Source organism: Schistocerca cancellata, chromosome 8, assembly GCF_023864275.1.
Source record: "Schistocerca cancellata isolate TAMUIC-IGC-003103 chromosome 8, iqSchCanc2.1, whole genome shotgun sequence".
Taxonomy (NCBI): domain Eukaryota; kingdom Metazoa; phylum Arthropoda; class Insecta; order Orthoptera; family Acrididae; genus Schistocerca; species Schistocerca cancellata.
Genome location: NC_064633.1, coordinates 347,655,005 through 347,682,700, shown reverse-complemented (window position 1 = coordinate 347,682,700; position 27,696 = coordinate 347,655,005). Strand labels below are relative to the sequence as shown.

General features: G+C 43.3%; 1 protein-coding gene across 1 annotated transcript in view; it reads left to right on the top strand.

Moving 5' to 3' along the window:
* LOC126095080 (cytochrome P450 4C1-like) overlaps positions 1 to 27,696 on the top strand; it is a 131,301-nt gene that overhangs the window by 61,382 nt on the left and 42,223 nt on the right. Inside the window, exons 6-8 of the mRNA XM_049909763.1 lie at positions 2,234 to 2,360; positions 27,365 to 27,437; positions 27,526 to 27,635. Coding sequence (XP_049765720.1) covers positions 2,234 to 2,360; positions 27,365 to 27,437; positions 27,526 to 27,635 — 310 coding nt within the window. The remainder of the gene's footprint in view (positions 1 to 2,233; positions 2,361 to 27,364; positions 27,438 to 27,525; positions 27,636 to 27,696) is intronic.

Genomic DNA, 27,696 nt, shown 5'->3' with positions numbered 1-27,696 from the left:
TAATGGTGTCTGTTTCCTATCTGCAGTAAAGGCACGTACGCATACACTGACACCACACAGAGCCGAGTGCCTTTATACCAAGTTCCATCCTCTACTACCTGAATCGTTGATGTCTTGTTATATACTGTACTAATAACATCAAACGCGATTCCTGGTGACTGAATTTACCGGTATACTGGATCTGATAGTATTGCATGTACACTGAGCACAACTACTCCAGCCGACGATGTTAATTTTCTTACAAATACCAATGCTTTCATACTGACCTCCATTATTGTAGTGTACGAGTTTTATTACTTGGACAGCAAAACAACTGATGATAGTCGAAGTAGACGTAATACAAAATGGATACAGCAAAAAAACTGAAAAACTGAAATTTGTTGATGCCGAATCTAAATTTAAGTTTAGGAAATCGTTTATGGCGAAATAAATTTATGTCACAACTCGACTTAAAGAAGAGACCAGTTGATAGGTAACATCCAGAGGTGTGAAGGAATCGAAACCTTGGTAATTGCGGTAAGCATATTTGGGGGGGGGGGGGGGGTGACGGTGAGGGAGTAAGACTAAAGCTTGACCACAGTAAGCAGTATAAACCAGATTCATTCAATTATCAAAGGGACAAATTGGTCTGGGGAAAAATCTGTTAGCAGGGAAAGTTTTGTACTTTTGTCGCTTTAAGTTGGGGTTACTGGGATGAGCCCTGATGAGCTGGTGTATCATCATTGTTTAGTTTATAACCTCAAAAATATATTTCAAGATGGCGTGTCCGCTTGAAACGTCCACATTAGTTGAACAACGTTCTGCTATTCGTTTTTTATTTGCTGAAGGCGAGAAGCCAGTGAATATATACTGTAGAATGTCTAAACTTTATAGTGACGGTTGTATGAATCGTGAAAACTTTTACAAGTGGGTAGAGTAGTTGAAAAATGGTTGCGACTTAGTGACTGACGAACCAGTTGCAGTTTCAACTCCCTCACTTGAAAGTCGAATCGATGACATTATTCGTTCCTACCGCAGTGTGACTGTGCAAATGATAGTTGATAAGGTTTAAGTTAGTACTGGTACAGTTCATAACATTATCTGTAACAAGTTGAAGAAGCGCAAAAAATGTGCAAGATGGCTGCCAAAGGAGTTGACGCGGCTACACAAGGAAACAAGGTTGAGAGTGTGCACTGAGCTAAAGGAAAGTTATGAAAGAGAAGGTGAGCACTTTCTCAACAAAATTTTAACTTGTGATGAAACTTGGGTTCAGTATTATGAGCCAGAATCAAAAAGACAAAACATGGAGTGGAAGCATACCAACTCACATGTCAAGAAAAAATTCAAAACCCAATCATCAACAGGAAAATTCATGTTGACGGTGTTTTTGGATGCTAAAGGTCCAGTTTTTTGTTATTATCTCGAAGAGCAGCGTACAATGAACAGCCAATACTACTCGGATTTTCTCTTAAAGCCGGCCCGTGTGGCCGAGCGGTTCTAGGCACTCCAGTCTGGAACCGCGCGGCCTCTACGGTCGCAGATTCGAATCCTGCCTCGGGCATGGATGTGTGTGATGTCCTTAGGTTAGTTAGGTTTAAGTAGTTCTAAGTTCTAGGGGACTGATGACCTCAGATGTTAAGTCCCATAGTGCTCAGAGCCATTTGAACCATTTTTTTTTCTTTTAAACAAGGTGAAGCCAGCCACGAGAGAGAGAAGTCGTGGAGCTCAGAGGAGAGGATTGATTCTCCAGTAAGACAACGCACCTAACCCGTGACACCGTTGGCATAATGGTCTGGGAAGTACTGCCACATCAACCTTGCAGTCCTGATTTACTACTGAAGGAGACATTACGTCGGAAGAGGTTCCAGGACCACGAGAACGTGAAAAAATTTGAAGGAAATTGGTTCAAACATCAAGATAAAGAGTTCTTTGCAGCCAGAATAAAAAAGCTTGTAGGCCGTTGGAACAAGTGCATAAAGGCGCAAGGGGATTATGTTGAAAAATAGAAAAAGTATTGTTTTGTAAAAGTAAACACTTTTTTCTCCAGACCAATTTGTCTCTTTAATTATTGAATGACCCTCGTATATAGAACTCAAAAGGTTTCCACTGGATGGGATAGAGTATCTAATCTACATCAAATCAGTCTTCGGATTGAAAATAATAACACGAAAAGAGGCTTCTTCAGCTACATGCACAAGAAAAGATAAGTTTTCTTGCGTATCACATCTGTAACTAAAGTAGTTTCTTCACACAGAGTGACGGAGCTGACGATGAAAAGAGTGTTGAAACCCTGGCTATACCCCGACTTCATATTCCGCATGACGCCATCGGGTAGACAGTACTACAAGTGCCTCGACACGGTGCATCAGTTTTCTAAGCAGGTAGGAGCATGTAAACTTGTATCACGTATCTCAACAGTGCTAAAGAGTGTGTGTGTGTGTGTGTGTGTGTGTATGTGTGAGGGGAGGGGCATGTGCGCGTGTGGATATCACTGTCAACTTTATTGGATTTAACAGTTATTTTGTTAAAAACGCTTAACATCGCACGGTATCATCAACAGCTTGCGACACACAATGGGTAGAATTTTTTCTTTTTTTTCGTAGAAAGTTCAACATGGTTTGATCTGTCTTAGCTTACAGTAGTACAGACATGTCATATAAGACGTGGTACACAGAGAACTATGCATGAGTTCTTAGATTCCCTAAGTGGAATTTCGTTATTACTGTAGTCAAAAAAATTGTAAATGAGGCACCCTAAAAGAGCAGTCACAGTCCTGAACAGTGACTATTTACACGCCGTGCATCTGTGATTTACAACTACATATGAACTATCAAAATTAAAATATTACACGTGAAGTAGCTATTTGCACATACGAAATAGATAAATCAAACTAAAACTTTTGTATCTGCAAATATTATCGAACTTTTTGCACATTGTGGACAAATTTCTCATAAATTCATGTAGAATTAAGCTGAGTGACATCCGTATTGCGTACTGTGTTTTTAATGCAATCAGACTTCTACAGTGATCAGCGGATTTGTCCTTTACTGAAACTCTTCATACATGTCAAAACAATCAAAATATATTCTAATTTTGATCTCATATTAAACATTAGAACTAGTATGTAACGCAGTTGTTCAGCAACCGATAAGTTTCATGCGTTGTATACAAGGTCTGTCAGCCATGTACACAGAAAACGATTTCACAATTTATAAAGAGGGGGAGGGGGGGTGGAGGGATGCACAGTAAGAAGTGTCGCCCTGTACACATGGTAGATAAAAATGATAGTCATTCTGCTTAAAACAAAGAAAATTATAAAGAGTATACAAATTTAAAGCAGCCGTTTCCGTATCTGAGGATAGTAACTACACCAGGACGGTAGCGCTTATCTTGGGGGTAACCAACTTGAGTCCTGGGGGTGGGAGATATTTTTTAGCCGGTAAGGAAGGGAGAGGTGGAGACATAAAGTTTCTGATCACTGAAGATCTGGAGCACATTCCAAACCTTACTGCAGTGTCTCATTGAGAGAGGGCATATGACACTTGGTAGTGAGGAGTCTGTCAGATACGATACTTAAGCTCTGCCACCCCCTCGAGAGCAGTGGGCTACGTGCAACATTTACACACATACTCGGCAAGCAACCGTATGGTGTGTGGTGGAGGGTACCTTGAAGTACTGTTAGTAATTTCCTTTCCTGTTCCACTCGGAAATAGAGCGAAGGAAAAACGACTGTCCATATGCCACCGTATGAGCCCTAATATCTTCTTGGTCCTTACGCGCAATGTCTGTTGCTGCAAGAAAATCATTCTGCAATCAGCTTCAGATGTCGGTTCTCTAAATTTTCTCAGTGGTGTTCCTCGAAAAGAATGTCACCTTTCCTCCAGGGATTCCCATTTGAGTTCCTGAAGCATCTCCGTAACACTTGCGCGTTGTTCTAACCTACCGGTAACAAATCTAGCAGTCCACCTCTCAATTGTTTCTATGTCTTTCTTTAATCCGACCTGATAAGGATTCCAAACACACGAGCAGTACTCAAGAATAGACGCACTAGTATTCTATATGCGGTCTCCTTTACAGATTTAACCACTCTTTCCTAAACTTCTCCCAAAAAACCGAAGTCGATCATTCGCCTTCCGTACCACAATCGCCGCACGCTCATTCCATTTCACATCACTCTGCAGCGTTACACCAAGATATTTAAACGACATGATTGTGTCAAGGAGGATAGTGCTGATGCTGTATCCTAATATTACGGGTTTGGTTTTTCTACTTATTGGCTTTAACTTACATTTTTCTACTTTAAGAGCCCGCTTACATTGATTATACGAACTAGAAGTTTTGTCTAACTCATCTTGTGTCCTCGTGCAGTCATGCAACTTTGACACCTTCCCCTACACCAGAGCATCATCAGCAAACAATCGCAGATTGCTGCCCACCCTCTCCGCCATATCATTTACGTGTATAGAAAATAATAACGGTCTTATCACTTTTCCCTCGCGCACTTCTGACGATACCTTCGGCTCTGAAGAACGGTCGCCGCCGAGGACAATAAATGGGGTCTATTACATAAGCAATCTTCGAACCACTCACATATCTGGCAATCTGTTCCATATGTTCATACCTTCGTTAAGAATCTGCATTGGTCACCGCGTTAAATGCTCTCTGTAAACCTAGAAATATAGTATCTCCCTGTTGCCCTTCATCCGTAGTCCACAGTATGTCATATGAGAAAAGGGCAAGGTGAGTATCGCACTAGCGATGCTTTCTAAAACTGCGCTGATTCGTTGACATAAGCTTCTCGGTATTAATGAAATGTATATCGACCGGTTTGTATCCTCTTCCTTCTCTCATCGTCATACAACACAAAACGACACAGCGTTACACAACTATTACCGTCACTTATGGTCAACACATGAGTTTAAGACAATTCTCAGACACCGCAGTGAAAGGGGCGATTGGGGACGGAGGAGGAAAACCTTTGGGGTGTAGCGAAATGCACAGTCGATTAGGAAGCTGTAGACGGCCGCTGTGGCCGAGCGGTTCTAGGCGCTTCAGTCCAGAACCGCGATGCTGCTACGGTAGTAGGTTCGAATCCTGCCTCAGGCATGGATGTGTGCGATGTAGGAAGCTGTAAGGTTCTTCTCAGAGACCACGTGCCGTACACTTTGGGTTCACGCTCGAGCGTGGCAGGCCAAATCAAGCGCAGTAGTGCTCTGCAGATCACACATCGACCTGTGTATTTATAAAGGCACTTTCCGTATACTGATCGCTATGGAATTTTGTATTGTTTCACGAAATAACAATAGTCATCCTCTGTGCTAGTTTAAGATCTAAATCTTAGACAGTTTCAGAGTTATTCACATTTATCTAGAACTACATTTTGTAACTGCCCATTAAGAGCGACTTCCCGACACCTTAATACGTTTTTGCAAATACATCAAAAGATGCTCTACAATAAACACTTTGTCGATAGATGGATAGTTAACAAACATTTTGCTTATGTGATGTATCAGTTCTAAAATAATAATTGCTCTACATTTTTTCATTTGTTGTACTGTCAGAGTGAGTGAAGCTGTGACGGATCAATCTTGCACTTTGCTAATAATTGAATCGATGCTTTGTAATAAGGGTAATGCACACTTTTTTCATATTACGTTTACAGTAGATAACTGATCTTTATGTCTGTGTGCATCATTTGATACAATATGGAGTCATTGTCCCATCAACAGAAGTATCTGTTAAAAGGATACTGAGTTAGAGGAGGGGCCATGTTCACATAAACAAGTCCATAGTGGATCTTTTACAATAAAAAAGACGACATTAGATAATCTCAAGAATATTCTACAGTACATACCTGACGAGCAGAAACCCTTTTATTACAGTATCTTCCATGGATGAACAAGATAAAGAAGCATACCAACCATTAATTGTTTTGCTGTATTTTGCTTGTGGTCGTACTTTGGGAACATTATGAATAAACCTTTATGCTCATACCACACTCTTTTATTGCTTCAATGAATATGGATAACACAAACTTGCATAACACAATTCTTCGACTGCAAACAGAACGCTAGTTACCTTATCAAAGAAACATGGTTCAAATGGCTCTGAGCACTATGGGACTTAACTTCTAAGGTCATCAGTCCCCTAGAACTTAGAAATAATTAAACCTAACTAACCTAAGGACATCACACATATCCATGCCCGAGGCAGGATTCGAACCTGCGACTGGAGCGGTCGCGCGGTTCCAGACTGTAGCGCCTAGAACCGCTCGGCCACACCAGCCGGCAGTTGCCTTATCAACACTATCAGGTTCGAAAAGGTGTCATCTCCAGCACATTCAGACTAGATTACTGTCAGCGGTCGTTGGCTAAAGTATGTAATAATGGCTTATATTGTCTCACCCTCGAGCAAATTGCTACGTGGCAACTCTAAGATACCATGTTTAAACCGGTTATATAGTAAAACAATTTTATGAATCTCCTGAAAAATTGCCTTGTAGGGACAAAAGTCCTTTTCCGGATCACAGATTCACTTAATGAATGCGCGTCTAAATCCCATTGTGAAATCGTGCATTGAATTACGTACATGTAAGGTATGTGTAATGTAAGGTTTAAGGTTTCCAGGAGCATAATCTTCAATTGTTTCCTTAAGATTTGTAAAGATGAGATTATTTTCAATTTATTTGCTTTTCGGAAAATAATAAGTTTAGAAAATGATTAAAGGAAATTAGGAGTTGGTAACTGGTCACTGAGGGAAATTACACATGCCGTCTGTAAAAAATGTGAAGCTGACTGGCTGCAGTATGTCCAAGCCACTCAGAATATACTACGGTAGCGTGTTCCGGAAGAGCTATACGTATACGTCTCGGAGAGTTGCAATGCATCTTTACTGCCTTGAGGCCCATAGTAATTTTGTAAAAACGTAATTTACTTTCTCTGAGACGTTGAGCGGTACAACCAGAGGAAAACTTCGTTCATGGGTTTTCGGTAAGTTTTAGATCATATAGTGCAGTGATTTATTGCAAATTAATATCTTTCTGGATTTGAGTCTTGACCAACAGAGAATATCTAGCTATGTAGTTCGTTTGTATGACACAGAAGTGTAATAAAACACCTACAGCCGTCCTTATTATGTCATTTCTTACATTGCTACCGGTTTCAGCGCTTCAGTGCATCATGTTAATGCCTTAACTGGCGCTGAGGGGGTTAACTCCAATTGTACACACGACTCATCAGTGGCCAATATCTATGAAATGGCCTTCGCAGACTACCTGTAATAACGAAAACCAGTTCATAGATGTTGGCCAGCAATGTACCATTGTGTATACTATTGGAGTTAAACCCCTTAGTGGCAGTTAAGGCCTGAAGATGGTGCACTGAAGCACTGAAACTGGTATCCATGTAATAAACAACATCATAAGGACGACTGTAGTTGTTCCATTTTGTTACATAACTGAATGGCCGAAGTCCCACAAACCCCCAACCAAAAGGATGGACGTACAAATCTTGAGTATCCAGTCAAAGAGGTTTCTGGAACATTTTCATATCAAATTGACGTGCTAATTAATTAAATTGATGAACTAAACCACCTTCCCCTTTTTTTCACTTAACTTACTCTGCTGCTAAGTAGTTTATGACTACCTGAGGGTTGATTTATAGCCCACTGGAGATAATCTGACCTCCTGAAAAACCCCCAACCTCTCCCCCTCTGCCGGCCAGGGTGGCCGAGTGGTTCTAGGCGCTACATTCTGGAACCGCGTGACCACTACAGTCGCAGGTTCGAATCCTGGCTCGGCCATGAATGTGTGTGACGTCCTTAGGTTAGATGGTTTAAGTAGTTCTAAGTTCTAGGGGACTGATGAGCTCAGAAGCTAAGTCCCATTTGAACCCTCCCCCTTTTCCTCCCACACCCCTCTGGAAAAGGAAAAAGGGACACTTTTTGTCACCCCCCTCCCCAGTTCTGAGCCTCTTTTCCCAGACCTGGGAAACCCCACAGCCTTCCCCTTCCCTCAACCACCTTTTTTTTTGGGGGGGGGGGTCATCAGCCTTCTGATTGGTTTGATGTGGACCACCATGAATTCGTGTCCTGTGCTAACCTTTTCATCTCAGAGTAGCACTTGCAACCTCCACTACAGCTCTCTCTAGTACCATTGAAGTCATTCCCTCATGTCTTAACAGATGTCCTATCATCCTGTCCCTTCTGCTTATCAGTGTTTTCCACATATTCCTTTCCTCTCCGATTCTGCGTAGAACCTCCTCATTCCTTACCTTATCAGTCCACCTAATTTTCAATGGCTCTGGGACTTAACATATGTGGTCATCAGTCCCCTAGAACTACTTAAACCTAACTAACCTAAGGACATCACACACATCCATGCCCGAGGAAGGATTCGAACCTGCGACCGTAGCAGTCACGCGGTTCCGGACTGAGCGCCTAGAACCGCTAGACCACAGCGGCCGGCACCTAATTTTCAACATCCGTCTATAGCACCACATCTCAAATGCTTCGATTCTCTTCTGTTCCGGTTTTCCCACAGTCCATGTTTCACCATCATACAATGCTGTACTCCAGACGTACATCCTCAGAAATTTCTTCCTCAAATTAAGGCCGGTATTTGATATTAGTAGACTTCTCTTGGACAGAAATGCCTTTTTTGCCATAGCGAGTCTGCTTTTGATGTCCTCTTTGCTCCATCCGTCATTGGTTATTTTACTGCCTAGGTAGCAGAATTCCTTAACTTCATTGTCTTCGTGACCATCAATCCTGATGTTAAGTTTCTCGCTGTTCTCATTTCTACTACTTCTCATTACCTTCGTCTTTCTCCGATTTACTCTCAAACCATACTGCGTACTCATTAGACTGTTCATTCCGTTCAGCAGATCATTTAATTCTTTTTCACTTTCACTTAGGATAGCAATGTCGTCAGCGAATCGTATCATTGATATCCTTTCACCTTGTATTTTAATTCCACTCCTGAACCTTTCTTTTATTTCCATCATTTCTTCCTCGATGTACAGATTGAAGAGTAGGGGCGAAAGGCTACAGCCTTGTCTTACACCCTTCTTAACACGAGCACTTCGTTCTTGATCGTCCACTCTTATTATTCCCTCTTGGTTGTTGTACGTATTGTATATGACCCGCCTCTCCCTATAGCTTACCCCTACTTTTTTTCAGAATCTCGAACAGCTTGCACCATTTTATATTGTCGAACGCTTTTTCGAGGTCGACAAATCCTATGAAAGTGTCTTGATTTTTCTTTAGCCTTGCTTCCGTTATTAGCCGTAACGTCTTAATTGCCTCTCTCGTCCCTTTACTTCTCCTAAAGCCAAACTGATCGTCACCTAGCGCATTCTCAATTTTCTTTTGCATTCTTCTGTATATTATTCTTGTTAGCAGCTTCGATGCATGAGCTGTTAAGCTGATTGTGCGATAATTCTCGCACTTGTCAGCTCTTGCCGTCTTCGAAATTGTGTGGATGATGCTTTTCCGAAAGTCAGATGGTATATCGCCAGACTCATATATTCTACACACCAACGTGAATAGTCGTTTTGTTGCCACTTCCCCCAATGATTTTAGAAATTCTGATGGAATGTTATATATCCCTTCTACCTTATTTGACCGTAAGTCCTCCAAAGCTCTTTTAAATTCCGATTCTAATACTGGATCCCCTATCTCTTCTAAATCGACTCCTGTTTCTTCTTCTATCACATCAGACAAATCTTCACCCTCATAGAGGCTTTCAATGTATTCTTTCCACCTATCTGCTCTCTCCTCTGCATTTAACAGTGGAATTCCCGTTGCACTCTTAATGTTACCACCATTGCTTTTAATGTCACCAACGGTTGTTTTGACTTTCCTGCATTCTGAGTCTGTCCTTCCGACAATCATATCTTTTTCGATGTCTTCACATTTTTCCTGCAGCCATTTCGTCTTAGCTTCCCTGCACTTCCTATTTATTTCATTCCTCAGCTACTTGTATTTCTGTATTCCTGATTTTCCCGGAACATGTTTGTACTTCCTCCTTTCATCAATCAACTGCAGTATTTCTTCTGTTACCCATGGTTTCTTCGCAGCTACCTTCTTTGTTCCTATGTTTTCCTTCCCAACTTCTGTGATGGCCCTTTTTAGAGATTTCCATTCCTCTTCAACTGTACTGCCCACTGCGCTATTCCTTATTGCTGTATCTATAGCGTTAGAGAACTTCAAACGTATCTCGTCATTCCTTAGTACTTCCGTATCCCACGTCTTTGCGTATTGATTCTTCCTGACTAATGTCTTGAACTTCTGCCTACTATTCATCACTACTATATTGTGATCCGAGTCTATATCTGCTCCTGGGTACGTCTTACAATCCAGTATCTGATTTCGGAATCTCTGTCTGACCATGATGTAATCTAATTGAAATCTTCCCGTATTTCCCGGCCTTTTCCAAGTATACCTCCTCCTCTTGTAATTCTTGAGCAGAGTACTCGCTATTACAAGCTGAAACTTGTTACAGAACTCAATTAGTCTTTCTCCTTTCTCATTCCTTGTCCCAAGCCCATATTCTCCTGTAACTTTTTCTTCTACTCCTTCCCCTACAACTGCATTCCAGTCGCCCATGACTATTAGATTTTCGTCCCCCTTTACATACTGCATTACCCTTTCAATATCCTCATACACTTTCTCTATCTGGTCATCTTCAGCTTGCGACGTCGGCAGGTATACCTGAACTATCGTTGTCGGTGTTGGTCTGCTGTCGATTCTGATTAGAACAACCCGGTCACTGAACTGTTGACAGTAACACACCCTCTGCCCTACCTTCCTATTCGTAACAAATCCGACACCTGTTATACCATTTTCTGCTGCTGTTGATATTACCCGATACTCATCTGACCATAAATCCTTGTCTTCCTTCCACTTCACCTCACTGACCCCTACTATATCTAGAGTGAGCCTTTGCATTTCCCTTTTCAGATTTTCTAGTTTCCCTACCACGTTCAAGCTTCTGACATTCCACGCCCCGACTCTTAGAACGTTATCCTTTCGTTGATTATTCAATCTTTTTCTCATGGTAACCTCCCCCTTGGCAGTCCCCTCCCGGAGATCCGAATGGGGGACTATTCCGGAATCTTTTGCCAATGGAGAGATCATCATGACATTTCTTCAAATACAGGCCACATGTCCTGTGGATACACGTTACGTGTCTTTCCCTCATATCTTAACAGATGTCCTATCATCCTGTCCCGTCTCCTTATCAGTAATTTCCTCATATTCCTTTCCACTCAGTTTCTGCACAGAACCCACTCATCCCTTACCTTACCAGACCACCTAATTTTCAACATTCGTCTGTAGCACCACATCTCAAATGCTTCGATTCCATTCTGTTTCGATTTTCCCACAGTCCATGTTTCACTACCATACAATGCTGTACTGTAGACGTACGTTCTCAGAAATTTCTTCCGCAATTGCGGATGACTTAGTTGAGGTGGCAGATTCGATTGAAAGTTTGCAAAGTAATACTTCAGAGCTAGATCAGAAATGTAAGGACTATGGTATGAAGATTAGTATCTCCAAAACGAAAGTAATGGCAGTGGGAAAGAGATATAAACGGATTGAGTGCCAAATAGGAGGAACAAAGATAGAACAGGTGGACGGTTTCAAGAATTTAGGATGCATATTCTCACAGGATGGCAACATAATGAAAGAACTGGAAGCGAGTTGTAGCAAAGCTAACGCAGTGAGCGCTCAGCTACGATCTACTCTCTTTTGCAAGAAGGAAGTCAGTACCAAGACTAAGTTATCTGTGCACCGTTCAATCTTTAGACCAACTTTGTTTTATGGGAGCGAAAGCTGAGTGGATTCAGGTTACCTTATCAATAAGGTTGAGGTTACGGATATGAAAGTAGCTAGGATGATTGCAGGTATTAGTAGATGGGAACAATGGCAGGAGGGTATCCACAATGAGGAAATCAAAGAAAAACTGGGAATGAACTCTATAGATGTAGCAGTCAGGGCGAACAGGCTTAGATGGTGGGGTCATGTTACACGCATGGGAGAAGCAAGGTTACCCAAGAGACTCATGGGTTCAGCAGTAGAGGGTAGGAGGAGTCGCGGTACCTGGATTCGGTTAAGAATGATTTTGAAGTAATAGGCTTAACATCAGAAGAGGCACCGATGTTAGCACTGAATAGGGGATCATGGAGGAATTTTATAAGGGGGACTATGCTCCAGACTGAACGCTGGAAAGCATAATCAGTCTTAAATGATGATGATGATGACGATGACTAAGGGCGATATTTGTAGACTTCTCTTGGCCAGGAATGTCCATTTTGCCATTGCTATTCTGCTTTTGGTGTTCTCTTTACTCCGTCCATCACTCGTTATTTTACTGCCTAGGTAGCAGAATTCCTTAACTTCATCTACTTCGTGACCATCGATCCTGATATTAAGTTTTTCGCTGTTCTGATCTCTACAACTTCTCATTACCAACGTCTTTCTTCGATTTACTCTCAAACCATACCCTGTACTCATTAGACTGTTTATTCCATTCAGCAGATCATGTAACTCTTCTTCACATTCACTCACGATAGCAATATCATCAGCGAATCATATCTTTGATATCCTTTCACCTTGAATTTTAATTCCACTTCTGAGCCTTTCTTTTATTTCCATCATTGCTTCCTCGATATACAAATTGAACAGTAGAGGCGAAAGGCTACATCTTTGTCTTACACCCTTTTTAATATGAGCAATTCGTTCTTGGTCGTCCACTCTTATTATTCACTCGTGGCTGTTGTACATATTGTATATGATCTGTCTCTCCCTATAGCTTACCCCTATTTTTCTCAAAATTTCGAACATCTTGCACCATTTTACATTGTCAGACACTTTTTCCAGGTCGACCAATCACGTGAACGTGTCTTGATTTTTCTTTAGTCTTGCTTCCATTATTAACTGCAACGTCAGAATTGCCTCTCTCGTGCCTTTACTTTTCCAAAAGCCAAACTTATCGTTATCTAGCGCATTCTCAATTTTCTTTTTCATTCCACCTGGAAATGGGAAGGAAAAAGACCCAGTGTATGCTGGAGAGAAAGGATCTCATGGCATTAAATTCAAATCAATGTCAATTGACATAATAATCTATTGATCAATTCAGTTTGCATATTGTTTATTTAATCAATTTGCAAGAGACAGGGCTCCCTCACTTGGGGAAAGCTCGCGTCTGCACCCCCCTGCCCCCACTTCCCATGACTGAAGGATGGCATGTTGGCCGCCATTTTATTTCACCTGCGCGTATCTGTCGCCCGGTCGCCACTGGGCAATGGGCAGAGCACAGAGCGCACACATCTGCATGCCGCGAAGGTAGAAAACCGCCCATTGGCCGAATTACAAATCACAATACTAAATACCACTGACTGCGGACCGGAAGCCGGGGTCCTGCGATATTCGATACGCGGGAAACTACCTCCGCTCTCTCTCAAGTGGCTGCTTCCCCTTGTAATAACTGGTTCTGAAACCTGGGTGACGTGCCTGCCCCCATGAGAGACAGCCATTTGTTCTTGCAGCCCACAAACAAAGCATCAGGTGTCAGCATTCCTTTGATCGGGAAAATTCCAGACTCGATTCCTGTCTCTGTCTATCTCAAGTGGTTACTTCCAGTTCGTGCCAACACATGCATGATTCAAGGTGTCCAAACACGCAGCTCGAGGTTTCCATCCATCCTCATAAAACTGTGTTACTGTTGGCTAATGCTGGGAGCAAACGGAGAGCTGTCGCAATAGCTCTATCAAAAATGGAAGGAAGTAGTTCATTTGCACTATCTTATCAAATTAATTTTTTAACAATGTATATGAGTCAAATATATCACACACCACCACCTTACGATGATTATTCTGCACAATAAAACATATTTTCATTGACTGAGTATCACACATAAACACTTTGCAAATCAAGTAATTAAATTTGCGCCACAAATAGATCGTAACATATCCGAGGTCTTGTACGCACCGAATTTGAGAGCGCAATCACCTTCCTCCACCTCAACGTTCCTCCTTACATTAAAGATATCTGCCTAAAAACCTTCTGACTGTACACAATCGCGAGCGCGAAGCACGCGCCGTCTGCCCACTGCCAGGGAGCCGAGTTCGCGCAGGCCTGGAGAGGACTGGCCGACACCTGTGGCGAGCGGTTCTAGGCGCTTCAGTCCGGAACCACGCAGCTGCTACGGTTGTAGGTTCAAATCCTGCCTCGGGCATGGATGTGTGTGTTGTCCTTTGGTTAGTTAGGTTTAAGTAGTTCTAAGTTCTAGGGGACTGACGACCTCAGTGCTTAGAGCCATTTGAACCATTTGAGGATTGCAGATCCGCGCCGGCATCAGCCACGCTGGCAGTCCTTCGCAGATCTCTGGGTACCTACAGTGGATTGTACCGGATGCACAGAGGCAAGAAAGACTGTCACTATGACTTCCATGCTGTGAGCTAATCAATTTTCATCAGGGGAATAATCTTCCATTGCAAACACTCGCGATACTGAACCTCCTCACAAAACGCACACGTCTGCTTCTGTCGCCACTAGACCAGCACATAGGTTCCTTGAGCATTCAGTTATCCGCTGGGACTTATCCCCCCTGGCTACGTGCAAGAGCCGACAGGTCGGAGGATTCTATGTACCCGCTGGTCACACGAGGCTAGACAGCGGCTTCTGGTCGGCTGAAGCGTCATGCCTACTCCTGCCACTGACCGCGGCACATTGTGAGACAAGCAGGTGTGGCCTATATGTATAGGTCTACCTGCAATTCCACCCCTGAAATATATTTCCCAGTTTAAAAAATCCACTATATCCTACCCGATTGTCGATTAACCTCAGATCTCTCATACGAAAGGTAGATTCCTCCATTTTATATGAGTTATTTTCAAAGATAGAAGAAATCGGATCACACACGTGTTTTCATATCAATGAAGTATTTTTACTTGTTTTTAAAATCCAGTACAACAGTATGGCATACCCTGTATTTCCTCTAACAAGGGAACCTCCCCATCGCACCCCCCCCCCCCCCCCCCCCCAGATTTAGTTATAAGTTGGCACAGTGGATAGGCCTTGAAAAACTGAACACACATCAATCGGGAAAACAGGAAGAAGTTGTGTGGAACTATGAAAAAAATTAGTTGGTTGGTTGGTTGTTTGGGGAAGGAGACCAGACAGCGAGGTCATCGGTCTCATCGGATTAGGGAAGGACGGGGAAGGAAGTCGGCCGTGCCCTTTGAAAGGAACCATCCCGGCATTTGCCTGGAGTGATTTAGGGAAATCACGGAAAACCTAAATCAGGATGGCGGGACGCGGGATTGAACCGTCGTCCTCCCGAATACGAGTCCAGTGTCTAACCACTGCGCCACCTCGCTCGAAAAAAATTAGTAAAATATACAAACTGAGTAGTCCATGCGCAAGATAGGCAACATCAAGGAAATTATGAGCTGAGGAGCACCATGGTCCGATGGTTAGCGCAAGCAGCTGCGGAGTGAGAGGTCCTTGGTTCAAGTCTTCCCTCGACTAAAAATTTTATTTTCGCAAAGTTATGATCTGTCCGTTCGTTCATTGACGTCTCTGTTCACTGTAATAAGTTTAGTGTCTGTGTTTTCCGACCGCACCGCAAAACCGTGCGATTAGTAGACGAAAGGACGCGCCTCTCCAATGGGAACCGAAAATATTTGATCGCAAGGTCATAGGTCAACCGATTCCTCCACAGGAAAACACGTCTGATATATTCTACACGACACTGGTGACGGCATGTGCGTCACATGACAGGAAAATGTTGTCGACCCACCTAACTTGTACACTTGGGGAATGGGTAAAAAGATTCTTCTACCTTGCCCGATTTAGGTTTTCTTGTGGATGTGATAATCACTCCCAAAAAAGTGATGAAAACATAAGAGTTTGTCACATATACTGAAAATAAAAAATTAAAGTTTCACTCGAGGGAACACTTGAACTTGGGACCTCTCGTTCAGTAGCTGCTGTCGCTAACCACGGGACCACGGCGCTCCTAGAGTCCCATTTTCCTTGATGTTCCTATCTTCGCTTGGACTACTCAGTTTGTATATTTTACTAATTTTTTTATAGTTCCACACAACTTCTTCCTCTTTTCTCGATTGATCTGTGCTTAGTTTTTCAAGGCCTATCCAATGTACCAACTTATAACTAAATCTGAGGGGGGTGCGATGGGGAGGTTCCCTTGTAAGTATTATCTCATCAGGTTAAAAAAAATCTGTTTTTATCAGCATAATATCTGTTACATCCTGCACCACAGCACTAGAATATTAAACTCATTATTGACCCATAACAGTGTTAAGAGCATCCTATCACAGGATGCTTCCTCATTTTCGAACTCTCTTAAAGTAGCCAAATGCCACATCACCTACGGTCTGTTAAGGCAGCAGCCCAGAGGAGTTGCAAATATCAGTTTAATACTACACATCACTTTATAAGTTTGGTAATATGGATGACCTTATTGCAATGATTCTCTCTCCCTGTGCAGGTAGTAGATCGAAATTTCATTAAAAGATCTTATCTTAATGACTAATTACCACTCCGACGCGCGAACCATATCCATGGTATTCTCGCCCTCGCTTCCACCCACGTGGCGTCACGTCGTTGATGTGAAACAGATGAACTAATTAAATAAACTGATTATGAGAGTCCCTTTTCATGGCGTGTAATTTTCTTCCCACAGTCGGATGTCACTCGCCACAAAAAGCTTACAGACGCTTCTGTGCCGTCTCTGAGGGCTTCCCACAGGCTAGTTGGCCACTTCCTCCGATACAAAAGTTGGTGGTAACCGTCGTCAGGTAGCTTTAGATATCCAACACTAAACTCATTCTGTCTGCCGATTGGCTTGCCGCGCTAGTGGAAGTGAGTCACAATCCCGGTATACTGCTCCCCAACTAATCGTGATGAAACATGGGCGCTGTAGGATGCTTCACTTTCTTCTACACCCCCACGACACCGCCGAACCCTGCCCCCGCCGCCGCCACTGCCCTGCAGGCGAACAACAACCACTGCCGCCACCGGCCAACGTGTAAGAGCCGACAGACCCGGGTTTCCCTCAGAATACAACGCCGTAGAAGCATACATATTGGCTCCCGCCAAATTAGTGGCTGGATGTCTCGAGAACTGAATTGGAATCCCTGGAGGGAAGGTGATGTCCTTCTCGAGGAACACTATTGAGATAATCTAGAGAAACGACACTTGAAGCGGACTGTAGAAGGATTCTACTGACGCCAACATATCTTTCGCGTAAAGACCACGACGATAAGATACGAGAATTTAGTTCTCATACCGAGGCATACAGTCAGGCTGCTGTTTCCTCAATCGATTCGCGAGCGGAATACGAAAGAGAATGACGCAGTGGTACAAGATGCCGCCCGACACACACCACATGATGGCTTGCAAAGTAAGCATACGGATGTAGATGTAAATTTATTCCACCTATTAAGATAACACTCCACTCATTTATAGCTGCACAAATCTCGCGGAAAGCAAACGAGGGAACGTCTGTTGCTAAGCGTCTCTTGGTAAAAATCTTCGTATTAGACCCATTTTCTCATTGTAGTCACTTCGCGGAATGTATGCGAGAGCTTGTAATATGTTTGGCCACAACACTTATAAGGAGGGTTACAGAGCTACCCTCTCAACTCCCCTTTCGTCAGAGTATCGCTTACCTTCCATTTTCTCACGAGTCTTCCAGTCTTCGATACACAGGATTTGACTCCATCTGACTTCGACGAGTAAGAGGTGTCCCCCGTCAAACCACATACCCATGCTAATTCTCTCGAAATCCCATCACGTTCCGACTGCACAGTTTCCTCAGCTACAAGGCTGTCTAGTCCACCAACCGTCACTGAATAGGTAGAGAGCTATCACAACGAGAAAAATAGCACACTAAGCTACAGGAGGAAAGTCATAACCGTGTAAAGTATACCCGGACTGCACAGAGAAATTCAGAATCTCAACACCTGCAATTCATCGATATCGAACCATTGTCTATAGAAATATCCTTGTACGTGTCCTAATCTCCTTTGTGTTATTGCTATGATTACCACGCTAGAAACACGGCAGTGTAATGGTATCAGAGACCTCGTTGACGCCATAGCGTTTCGTGAAGAATACATCACCATTCTTTTCAAATTGAGCAAAATTTCATAATACGAATCTAATAGTATAAAGAAGTTCCAGTATACTACCCCCTTGAATGTTTTACATTGGTGCAGCGGCTTCACACCTCCATGCAGAATTCAGAGCTATTTCAATAGTACGGGGAGATTCGTAATTTAATGAAAGGACTGGTCACTCTTTTACTCCCACGGGCTGCTCGATAGTGCACCGTCCCTAAAACTACTTTCTCTCTGGAGCAGAGCTTATTCACATGAGTAGAACGCATACAAGCCGGACCAAATCAGTGTCAATGTTTCCTCCAGCAACAACAGTCATCTTAGTACCCCTATCTTTTACACCTCGACCCGATATGTAGCGCGACAGTCTCTTGATGACATACTGACGGGATCTGCGGTCGCTTGTCTCGTGCACAGTCAAATCTTAGTGGGTGGATCACACTCCATTAAAAATCCATATAGATTTGAGCTTGACATACTTTTCTGCTTTTGCTCACCGACTTGTCGCTTAATAGTGTTTGAATTGCTTCTCTTAACACTACAGCAAATTATTCCGAAGCAGACATACGCATTCTACTCCAACTCGTTCTAGATGCTTACTACTGGGTACCACACAGCAGTTAACGCTTCCGATGACAGTGTACGGGATTTCTAGTCTCATTATAGTGCAGTATATTTAGTTGCTTTTGTGTCAACTACCACCTCCACCAAAGGTCTCTCGCCTGCTTGCGTACAACTCCACGAATGTCCCATATCTAATACAAATACACTGCAAACGACGTGCAGTGCATTGTGGAGTGTACATCGCACAAATATTATCAATTACACATCCATCCCAATCTCATACGCAGATCACATCAAAATTTTCCTATATGTTTCCATACATATCCCAATCCATCCTATGTTTCCGGGAGAAATACGTTCCCAGAGACTTCTTTTCCGTCACATATTCGAGTGGAGTATGTCAACCTATAAGATCCTAGCAGCATCAAAATGATGCTTTTGCTTCGTAGACCTGTCACGTAACTCGAACGGAGGCGGTCTCACAGGATTGGTAAACGTAGTGTCGAGCTGTCGAACTCATCACACTGTTCACCAGTACGTATTATTTAACGACTAACGGGTCTAGGCATGTTAACGTCGGGAGAGCAGCTGATCATGACCTCAAAGTTATGGTGGAAATTGAGAATGTATAGTGAGGTACGAAGATGGACCTCGGTCGAATAGAGTGGAGGAAACTGTGCAGCAAACAGCTATATATATCGAGCGGCATCCTGATTTCGAAATGTATTCCGCTTACGCTAAAAATACAGCCTATCCAATGAAGCAATGGAATCAGATGTCTGTAACATAACTACCAAATGTTATCAGGGCTATTTAAGTAAAGTGATGCTATGTGTGAGTCCCACCATTAACAAATCTGCTGTAAACTAAAGTCATATAAATCGAAATTAAATTTCCTTGTGAAAAAAATACGCACTAATCCAGCGGTGCAATAGAATGCGGTGCGTATAACTTATCTCCAGACGTCTGTCAGGGCTATTTATCTAGAGTATGCTGTGTAGGGTACTTCCTTCCATAGTTAACAAATGTCCCATTAAAACTACAGTCTTCTGCACTATATACAGCCCATAACGATTTTTAACATGTACTCCTGTATGGCTAGCATTTACACAGCATCAAACTCGAACAGTCCACTTCCATAGTTACAAATCAGAGCTTAAAAACCAGGCTCCCTTTAGCGAAGGGATTTTCTCATCACAATCCTACAAAAATGGAAAGAGTCTGCGACACATTCACAGCCGGGAAGGTAGGTTTCCGATGGAGACTAGACGTTTGAAATTCTAGGAAAATAAGCATATGCTGTATGAAAAAGAACTGTAAGACTTGGCAGCTACTGCGGTATTCCAGACAGTTGCTCCATCAGAATAGCAAATTTTATCTTCAGCCATTTCCATCTGATATGGTTTTATCACGGGTCTTTAGATACTTTCTCGCCGTTTTTACCTAGTACTCCTAGATCCGTCCGCAGCTCGTGGTCTCGCGGTAGCGTTCTCGCTTCCCGAGCACGGGGTCCCGGGTTCCATTCCCGGCGGGTTCAGGGATTTTCACCTTCCCCGAGATGACTGGGTGTTGTGTCGTCTCCATCATCATCATCATCATCATCATTCATCCCCACTACGGTTGGAGGAAAGCAACGGCAAACCACCTCCATTAGGACCTTGCCTGGTACGACGGTGCGGATCTCCCGCATCGTTCCCCAACGCTCCGTCAAGGAGCATGGGACTTCATTTCACCTTCCACTTCTATATCCATCACACTGTCATCACCATGTTGGGGACTTGGTTCCTTATCCCTGACAGAGATGAACGAGAGAAATTTACTACGCAGATAGTTGCCAAATCCACCCACACACATTTGAAAGTGCACGAAATGGTGAGACTCAGTAGGACCAGTGCCTCCGTCTCTCCCTACCTCCCTCCCTCCGTCCCTACTTCCATAGACACCGTGTGTGTGTGTGTGTGTGTGTGTGTGTGTGTGTGTGTGTGGGTGGGTGGTTCAGCTACACCTACATGTCTACATGGATACTCTCCATATCACATTTAAGTGCCTGGCAGAGGGTTCATCGAACCACCTTCACAATTCTCTGTTATTCCAATCTCGCATAGCGCGCGGAAATAACAAACCGCTATATCTTTCCGTACGAGCTCCGATTTCCCGTATTTTATCATAGTGATTGTTTCTCCCTATGTAGGTCGGTGACAACAAAATACTTTTTTCATTCGGAAGAGAAAGTCGGTGACTGAAATTTCGTGAAAAAATTCCGTCGCAACAAAAAACGCCTTTGTTTTAGTGAAGACCAGCCCAAATCATGTATCATTTCAGTAACACTCTCTCCCCTGTTTCGCGATAATACTAAACGTGCTGCCCTTCTTTGAACTTTTTCGATGTACTCCGTCAATCCTATCTGGTAAAGATCTCACACCGAGCAGCAGTATTCTAAAAGAGGACGAACAAGCGTAGTGTAGGCAGTCTCCTTAGTAGATCTGTTATATTTTCTAAGTGTCCTGCCAGTAAAACGCTGTCTTTGGTTAGCCTTCCCCACAACATTTTCTATGGTTTCCTTTAATTTAATTGATTCGTAATTGTAATTCCTAGGTATTTAGTTGAATTTACGGCCTTTAGATTTGACTGATTTATCGTGTAACCGAGGTTTAACGGATTTCTTTTACCACTCATGTGGATGACCTCACACTTTTCGATATTTAGGGTCAACTGCCAATTTTCGCTACATTCAGATACCTTTTCTACGTCGTTTTACAATTTGATTTGATCTTCTGTTCACTTGTTCAGTACATATACATGTCGCTCATTCATCATGTCTAATTATTCTGCTCTCGACTGTCTAGCAGCCTTCAACTTCTTGATAAAAGGAGGATTCCAACTACAGAAAACTTTCAAATGTATTTGGTGTCTTTAGCAGCTATCTACGTAGTAAATCCCTCAAGCTCATCTCTGTCAGGACTGAGAAATTATGTCTCCTACAGGGTGATGACAATGTGATGGATGTAGGAATACTAGGCAAATACAGGAAAAACGTATCTAAATATCCGTGATAAAACTATCCAAATTGGAAATTGATGACGTTAAAAATTGCTGTTATGATGGAACAGAAGGCTGGAATATCGCATTAGCAGCCAGTTCTTACAGTTCTTTTTCCTACAGCTTATGCTTATTTTCTTAGAATTTCAAACGTCTAGTCTCCATCGGAAACCTACCTTCCCGGCAGTGAATGTGTCGCAGTCTCTTCCCATTTCTTTAGGAATGTGATGGGAAGATCCCTTCGCTAAAAGGAACCTGGTTTTTAAGCTCTGATTTATAACTATGAAAATGGACTGTTCGAGTCTGATGCTGTCTAAATGCTGGCAATGCAGGAGTACATTTCCAAAATCGTTATGGGCTGTATACAGTGCAGAAGACTGCAGTTTTAATGGGACATTGGTTAACTATGGGAGGAAGTACCCTACACAGCATACTCTAGATAAATAGCCCTGACAGACGTCTGGAGATAAGTTACACGCATAGCATTCTACTGCATCGCTGGATTAGTGGGTATTTTTTCCCCAAGCAAATTTAATTTTTTTTATCAGAAGGGGATTTATATGCACGTATCTGGCATGGATGACTGTAGTTTTAATAGCATATTTGTTAATGGTGGGGCCCACACACAGCATCACGTTACCTTAACAGACCTGATAACATTTCATAGTTATGTTACAGACATCTGATTCCATTGCTTCACTGGATAGGTTGTATTTTCAACGTAAGCGGTTTACAATTCGAAATCAGGATGCTGCTCGATATACACACATCAAAAAAAGTTTTGCATCACCTCGGTTCCGGGAGTTCCGGTACCTGCACAGAAAATTGGAACAGAAATCAACATAAACATCATTTCCGCCATTTTTACTGCTTATTGCTTATTAAAATCACATACTGTGTTTTGTGCCATCATACAGCGAGACCTTCAGAGGTGATGGTCCAGACTGTTGTACACACAGGTACCTCTAATACCCAGTAGCACGTCCTCTTGCATTGTTGCATATCTCTATTCATCGTGGCATACTATCCACAATTTCATCAAGGCACTGTTGGTCAAGATTGTCCCACTCATCAACGGTGATTCGGTGTAGATCCCTCAGAGATGTTGGCGGGTCACGTCGTCCATAAACAGCCCTTTTCCACCTATCCCAGGCATGTTCGATAGCGTTCATGTCTGGAGAACATGCTGGTCCCCCTAGTCAAGCGATGTCGTTACCCTGAAGGAAAACATTCACTAGATGTGCACGATGAGGGCGAGAATTGTCGTCCATGAAGACGAATGCCTCGCCAATATGCTGCCGATATGGTTGCACTATCGGTCGGAGGAAGGCATTCACGTATCGTGCAGCCGTTACGGCGCCTTCCACGACCACCAGCAGCGTAGCCGGCCCTACATAATGCCACCCCACAACAGCAGGGAACCTCCACCTTGCTGCACTCGCTGGACAGTGTGTCTAGGGCGTTCAGCCTGACCGGGTTGCCTCCAAACATGTCTCCGACGATTGTCTGGGTGAAGGCATATGCGACACTCATCGGTGAAGAGAATGTGATGCCAGTCCTAGCGGTCCATTCGTCATATTGTAGGGACCATCTGTACCGCGCTGCATGGTGTCGTGGTTGCAAGGATGGACCTCGCCATGGACGTCGGGCGTGAATTTGCGCATCATGCAGCCTATTGTACACATTTTGAGTCGTAGCACGACGTCCTGTGGCTGGAAGAAAAGCATTATTCAACATGGTGGCGTTGTTGTCAGGGTTCCACCGAGCCATAACCGATAGTTAGCGATCATCCTCTGCAGAAGTAGCCCTTGGGCTACCTGAGCGAGGCATGTCATCGACAGTTCCTGTCTCTTTGTATCTGCTCCATGTCCGAAGAACATCGCTTTGGTTTACTCCGAGACACCTGGACACTTCCCATGTTGAGAGCCCTTTTTCGCACGAAGTAACAATGCGGAGTGATCGAACCGCGCTATTGACCGTCTAGGCGTGGTTGAACTACAGACAACACGAGCCGTGTACCTTCTTCCTGGTGCAATAACTGGAACAGATCGGCTGTCAGGCCCCCTCCGTCTAATAGAAGCTACACATGCATGGTTGTTTACATCTATGGGCGGGTTTAGTGACATCTCTGAATAGCCAAGAGACTGTGTCTGTGATACAACATCCACAGTCAATGTCTGTCTTCAGGAGTTCTGGGAATCGGGGGGATGCTAAACTTTTTTTGATGTGTGTATATATCTGTTTGCTGCACAGCATCCTCCACTCTAATTAATCGAACCCCACCTTCGTACCTCTTTATACATTCCTCATTTCCACCATCACTTTGGTGTCACTGCTCTCCCGACATAATATGCATAGACCCGTTTCTCGTTAAATGATACGTACTGGAGAACAGAATCATCAGTTCGACAGCTCGACACTACGTTTACCAATCCTTTGAGCCCCCATCTGTTCGTGCTACGTGACAGGTCTGCGAAGCAAAAGTATCATGTCGATGTTGCTAGGATGTTCCATTCCAATATGTCACGCAAAAAAGAAATCTGTGGGAAAGACAATGTATTTCTCTCGGAAACATAGGATGGATTGGGGGGTGTATGGAAGCATCTAGGAAATTTCTGACGCGACCTGCGAGTGAGATTGGAATGTATGTGTAATCGATAATATTGGTGCGATGTACCGACGACAATGCTCTGCAAACCCGCTTGCATTGTATTTGTATTGGATGTGGGATGTTCCTACATGATGGAGTTGTCCGCAAGCAGGCCTGAAACCTGTGGTGGAGGTAGTAGTTGACCCAAACCCAACTAAATCTATTGCACATTGATAGGACTAGAAGTCTCGTACACTGTCACCGGAAGCGTTAACAGCCGTAAAGTTCCCAGCAGTAAGCATCTGGAGCGAGCTGAAATAGAATGCATATATCTTGTTAGGATTAATTTGCTGGAACCTTAAGGGAAGCAATTCAAATACTATGAACTGACAAGTCGTTGACGTAAAGCAGAAGAATATGTCAAGCTCAAATCTGCATGGATTTTCAAGGGAGGTGTGATCCACCCACTAATATTCGACGCTGTAGGAGGCGAGTGACCGCAAATCCCGTCAGTATGTCATCAAGAGACTATCACGCTACAAATCGGGTCGAGATGTAAGAGATAGGGGTACTAACAAGGGAATCTTCCCATCGCACCTCCCTCAGATTTAATGATACGATGGCTCATTGGATCGCCCGTCTAAAACTGAACACAGATCAGGCATGAAAACAGGAAGAAGGTATACTGAACGGTGGAAAAAGAAGCAAAATAGAAGCAGTGAACGGTCTAAGCTCAAGATGTGCAACATCGAGCGAGTATGAACAGGCAAGGCCTCGTTGTTATGCAGTCACGACGTTGGACTGCGAAGGAGAACGTCCATTTTCAAATCTCCCTCGTGCCCCATTTAATTTTTCTCTCTCCACAAATTTATGAACTTTCCGTCCGGTCATTGATGTGTCTGTTAGCTGTATTCAAATTTGTGTCTGTGTCGTGGTATAACGTCCCTTTGCAGCAGCGACGTGTAACGAAGGGACCTCCAGCCGTACGTACCTTCTATTTGATCTACACACGTACCACATGTTATGACTCTTTCGTACCGTTTTGGAAGTTTTCACTCTAATTCATGTATTGTAACATAGCTCACACCCATATGACTACTAGTCATTTCCATTCCTGTTCCACTAGCAAATAGAACGAAGGAGAAAAAGACATCCTCTATTCCTCAGTATGAGTGCTGATTTCTCGTATATTATATTATCTTCGTGATCTTTACGCGAAATGTGTACTGGCGTCAGTAAAGTCCTTCTGCAGTCAGCTTCCAACGTCGGTTCTCTAAATTTTCTCGGTAGTGATTCTCGATATGAAATTCACCTCCCTTTATGGGATTTCCATTTGAGTTTTCGAGACATCCAGCCACTAATTTGACAGGAGTCAATAGGAATGCTTCTACAGGGCTATATTCTGAGGGAAACCCAGGTCTGCAGACTCAAACACGTTTGGCGGTGGCGACGGTGTTTGCTGTTACCCTACAGGTCGGTGGCGGCGGTGGGGGCGGGGGCGGGGCCGGGGGCGTCGCGGGGGTGGAGAAGAAAGTGAAGCAGCCTACAGCTCCCGTAAGCAGACAGGTCTCAGCAGGATTAGTTCCGGAACAGTAAATCGGGATTATAAGTGACTTGCTTCCACCAGCGTGATGAGGCAGCTGACAGACAGAATGAGTTTACTGATGGATATCTTTAGCTATTTGACGACGGTAACCACCCGGTTTAGCATCGGAGGAAGAGACTACCTAGCGTGTGGGGAGCTCCCAAAGAGGTTACTGAAGCGACTGTAAGGTTTACCTGGCGAGTATAATCAGACTGCGGTAAAAACATAACTCACCACGCAAAAGGACTCGCATGTTCAATTTAATTAATTAGTCAATCAATTTGATATCAATGACGTACCGCCAGGCGGGTAAGAGCGAGGGCGAGAGTACCACGGATATGATTCGCGAGTAATCACTCGTTTTTTCGTTGTGGTGAGATCTTTTGAGAGTGCTTGAAAGTTGGGAGGCATCCTGTGGCAGAGGTGTAACATGCTCTTAGCTGTTTGTCACGGGCCAAAAACGAGTGTAATAATTTAGTGCTGTGGTGCAGGATGTAACAGATATGAAGGTGATAATAATATACTTTATTTCACCTCATTAGAGAATACTTAGAGGAAGAATAGCCTATGTCATTCTGTTGTTCTGTGTTTTCACAACCAGCAAAGATACTTTAGTGAAATTAAAATGTGTGTACGCTCCAATCTCTTTTGTCTTCTAAAATAACTCATATAAAAGACAGGAATCTATATTTCCTTTTTGGATTCAGTAAATTAGATTTTTTAAGCTGGGGAATCTATGTCAAATGTGGAATTGCAGTTAGGACTATGTGTTCAACAACACAGGACATCAAACACTCTCCTGCTTCGATGGGGCCGAGCTCCGTTTTGTATAAACCACATCTTTTCGAAGTCAGGGTCACTTTGTATAATGGGGATGAAATCATCTTCCAAAACATTCACATACCTTTCAGCAGTCACCGTGCCATCAAGGGGAATAACGCACCGATTTTTCCGTGACTGGACATTGCACACCACACAGTCACACATTGAGGTTGAAGAGACTTCTCGATCGCAAAATGTAGGTTCTCAGTCCCCCGAATCCGCCAATTTTGCTATTGACCAACCCATCGAAATGATAGTGGGCTTCGTCGCTAACCCAAACTATGCAGCGCATACTAATTCCCATCATGCCCCGCGGCCAACAGTGCAGTTTAAACGTGCTAATACAAACCGTTCAGAAGCTGTTACGAATTTATTTCATATAGGTCAATAATTGACACCCTGTAAAATCACCTGCATTAGTGAATACGGTAAGATGTTGTAAAATGACGGCTCTCTGTGCCACCCAAATCAGTACGCTGCAAGATGCGAAGGTCGGCCGATATGTTTGGTAAAGGCATTACAGTGTTAGATTCATACGGTACAACAACATTATCTCTGTTATAACTAGTTATACAACAATAAACAGGAATCTAGTCTGATAAAGATTCAAATTACACTTCCAATTAAATGCTGCAGGTAATAACTGAGAGGAGGAAAGAGAGACAACGCAGCGCACTCAACGTACGTGCACTAAGCCAAGACAACACAGGTAACTGAATTTTGTAATTACAGAGGGGCCCTCATCCTATAAGAAAAATATGTATTCGTGGTAAAAATTTCGGATTTGTTTGCTGCAGGTGTGAAGCATCGCGTCGCTTTCTTGGATTTATTACTGGATATGTCCATGAATGGGGAAAATCTTGACGACGCTGATATCCAGGAGGAAGTTGACACTTTCATGTTCGAGGTAAGCAGAAAAAAACTGTCGTCTGCAATTTTAATACCACCGTCGTTGACTTCTCACTAAT